At 59.1% G+C, this 2,816-nt stretch overlaps 1 protein-coding gene across 1 annotated transcript in view; it reads left to right on the top strand.

Moving 5' to 3' along the window:
• The first annotated feature begins 590 nt into the window (after positions 1-590).
• NAXE (NAD(P)HX epimerase) overlaps positions 591-2,816 on the top strand; it is a 3,765-nt gene continuing 1,539 nt past the window's right edge. Inside the window, exons 1-4 of the mRNA XM_019555463.1 lie at positions 591-730; positions 1,101-1,211; positions 1,453-1,566; positions 2,326-2,473. Of these exons, the coding sequence (XP_019411008.1) occupies positions 689-730; positions 1,101-1,211; positions 1,453-1,566; positions 2,326-2,473 (415 nt within the window). The 5' untranslated portion in view covers positions 591-688. The remainder of the gene's footprint in view (positions 731-1,100; positions 1,212-1,452; positions 1,567-2,325; positions 2,474-2,816) is intronic.

Genomic DNA, 2,816 nt, shown 5'->3' with positions numbered 1-2,816 from the left:
GGGGGTGCATGGGGGAAGGACAGACGGGATGATGCCACCCTAGGGCAGGGACAGCCCGTCCCAGTGCTGCCCTTGGGAGCCAAACCTGGCTGCAGAGCGGAGGGGGCTGGCACTACCGCCGGCACTGCTGGGCCAGGGCCCTGGCACCTGGCGTTGGCCTGCTCCAGGCTGCGGCATGCACGGGCTCCTGACTCTCCCCCTCCCCCTCCCCGCTCCGGTCCGGCTCCCAGGCTGCACCTGGGAGGGTGGGGCGGGCTCGGGGCTGGGCCCCACAGGCGGGAGCTGCTTGAGGCTGGTGGGATCGGGAGTTCCCAGGTCCTGGGAAGGTTGGCCGTGTCCTCCTGCCTTGCAGAAAGCTCTCGGCTTGTCCTGGAGGGCACACCCTGCCATCCTCTGCCCGCTTCCCTGCTTCATGCCTCCCACTGAAACATGGGGCCCACGGATCTCACCCCCTGCAGCAGGCGGGACTGGACCGGCAGCAGTTGTAGGGTTAGCCTCGGCGTGGCTGTCCTCCACGCCGTGCCCAGCCCCCACCACAGGACACCCCCAGTGGGCAGGACGCGGGGTTTGACTCGCCCGCATGGCACAGCCAAGAGCCTCATGATGTCGGTCCCCCTGCAGCCAGCAGGAAGCCCAGGCCATTGACCAGGAGCTCTTCACCGAATACAAGTTCAGCGTCGACCAACTCATGGAGCTGGCGGGGCTCAGCTGTGCCACGGCCATTGCCAAGGTGGGTGCTGTAGCATCAGACGCCCGTCAATGCAAGCTGTCCCTGCTCTCGGGGCCAGGAGCTGCTCCGTCGTGGCTGTGACCTTCCTGTACACGGGCTGAAGGCAGCCTGGTTGGGTATTAATGCTCCCACATTATATAGGCACTGCCAGAGCAAGGGGTCAGGCCAGCTGAGATCACGAAGCAGCCGCAAAGAAGGAACCAGGCTACAAAAACAATGTGGGGGTCTTCTAGGAACATTTCACCCCCCAAAACCCCTGATATGCAGCCACCTCTGGGGTGGAAGTAGTCAACAGCGGTGGAAATGGGTTATAGCTGCATCTCTCCTAGCACTGCCTTTGTCTCCTGCTGTTTTAACCTATCCCCTCCAGGCCTACCCGCCCAGCTCCTTCACCAAGCCCCAGCCCACTGTGCTTGTCGTATGCGGCCCTGGGAACAACGGAGGTGACGGTTTGGTCTGTGCGAGGCACCTGAAACTGTTTGTGAGTCTCTTAATGGGCATGTAGCAATGGTGAGGGCTTATAGCCTGGCCAGCCTCATCTGTGCAGCTAGGCAGGGCCAGGCCTAGCTGATACCTGGGTGGGTACAAGTTCGAGTTATCCCAGACTCAAATCTGTCTCAAGCTGATGCTTCTCCCTCCAGTGGGTATTAGCGTATGGGTCTGTGCTGAGATTTGGCCTGTTCCCAAGTGTCCTTACCCATGCTGCATTGCTGTCCCGGCAGGGCTACGAGCCAACGGTGTACTACCCCAAGCGCCCCAGCAAAGCCCTGTTCGAGGCTCTGACCACTCAGTGCCAGAAGATGGACATCCCCTTCCTGCCTGAGTTCCCGACTGAGGTAGGTCCTGTGCCTTCCTTACATAGCCGGCTGTCTTTCAGACACTCAGAAACACAGGGCAGGGGGGCTGTGCCTATCCAGAGTCCCCCCCCATAAGCCCCAGCCTCAGCCATTAAGTATTTGTGGCACGCTCCAAGATCCTCAGCAGAAGGCTGTGAGCCAGCTGCCAAAATTACCAAGTTACAAGGCTGCCAGGTCCATCTCTTGGGCACCGTGTTTGTACACCAAGCACCAAGGGGCTCTGAGCAGTGACAGGGGCTGCATGGGTTGCAGGGATAAGTTAAAATGTTTTAGATTTGTTGCTAATCAGCCAGGCCCTCTGAGGGTCCCCTGTGCTCGATTGTTGCCCCAAACCACCTGGAGAACAAGGAGAGTATTTAGCAAGCAGATAAATCAGGAGTTGCAGTGCTAAATTGTCGGACTTGTGCTGGGGGAGCCAGATGACACCCTGTTCTTCCCCAGAGACACTGGTCTGAGTCTCCTTCCCCCTGCCATGACCTCCTTTGCTTTACTTCTGATTTACGCTGGTCTAAATGGGACTGAAGTAAAGATTTGTGATTATTTCAATCACCCCGGCTTTGCGTGGCCTGATGTGGAGCTCTGCCACCCCACCGTGAACCTACTGTCTTTGCTGGAGCAACTCTGGTTTTACCCTGCATGGGATCTGAGTCGGGCCCAGCTGCTGGGATCCCTTAGGCTGCGCATGGGGGGCTGGGACCCTGGGCCTTGCCACCCTGTAATGGCCTGCCCTGCTTTCAGGCAATGCTGATCGACGAGCTGTATGGGTTGGTGGTGGACGCCATCTTTGGGTTCAGCTTCCAGGGGGCCGTGCGGGAGCCTTTCGGCAGCATCCTCAAAACACTGGCACAGGTCACCGTCCCCATCGCCAGCATCGACATCCCATCTGGTGGGTTCTCCCTGGAGCTTTTCTCTGGGCCCATTTGTTGCGTCTCCCGGTCTGATCCGGACCAGCTGGGCCAGGGTGGAGCTTCACTCAAAGACAGCCAGCTTCCTCCAGAGGAGCTGGGAAACAAAAGCCAGGCTTCCTTCCTAACCACTGCTGGTGGCTGCTGTGATGCATAGGGATGGACTATGGTGATTATCTTACTTTCCTAGGGAAAACAGGTAGTGAGCATGACCCGAACAATCCCCTTGTGCAGTAGTGCCATGCGGGGGGGGGGTGAATGGGGCACAGACCCCAGGCACTGCTTAAGAGGAGGGTGCAAGGAGCTGGGGAGGAGAAGTGCCAG

The sequence above is a fragment of the Crocodylus porosus genome, unplaced genomic scaffold (genome assembly GCF_001723895.1).
Source record: "Crocodylus porosus isolate Cpor-Errol unplaced genomic scaffold, CroPor_comp1, whole genome shotgun sequence".
NCBI classification, from domain to species: Eukaryota; Metazoa; Chordata; order Crocodylia; family Crocodylidae; genus Crocodylus; species Crocodylus porosus.
This window is presented reverse-complemented; position numbering and strand designations above follow the sequence as displayed.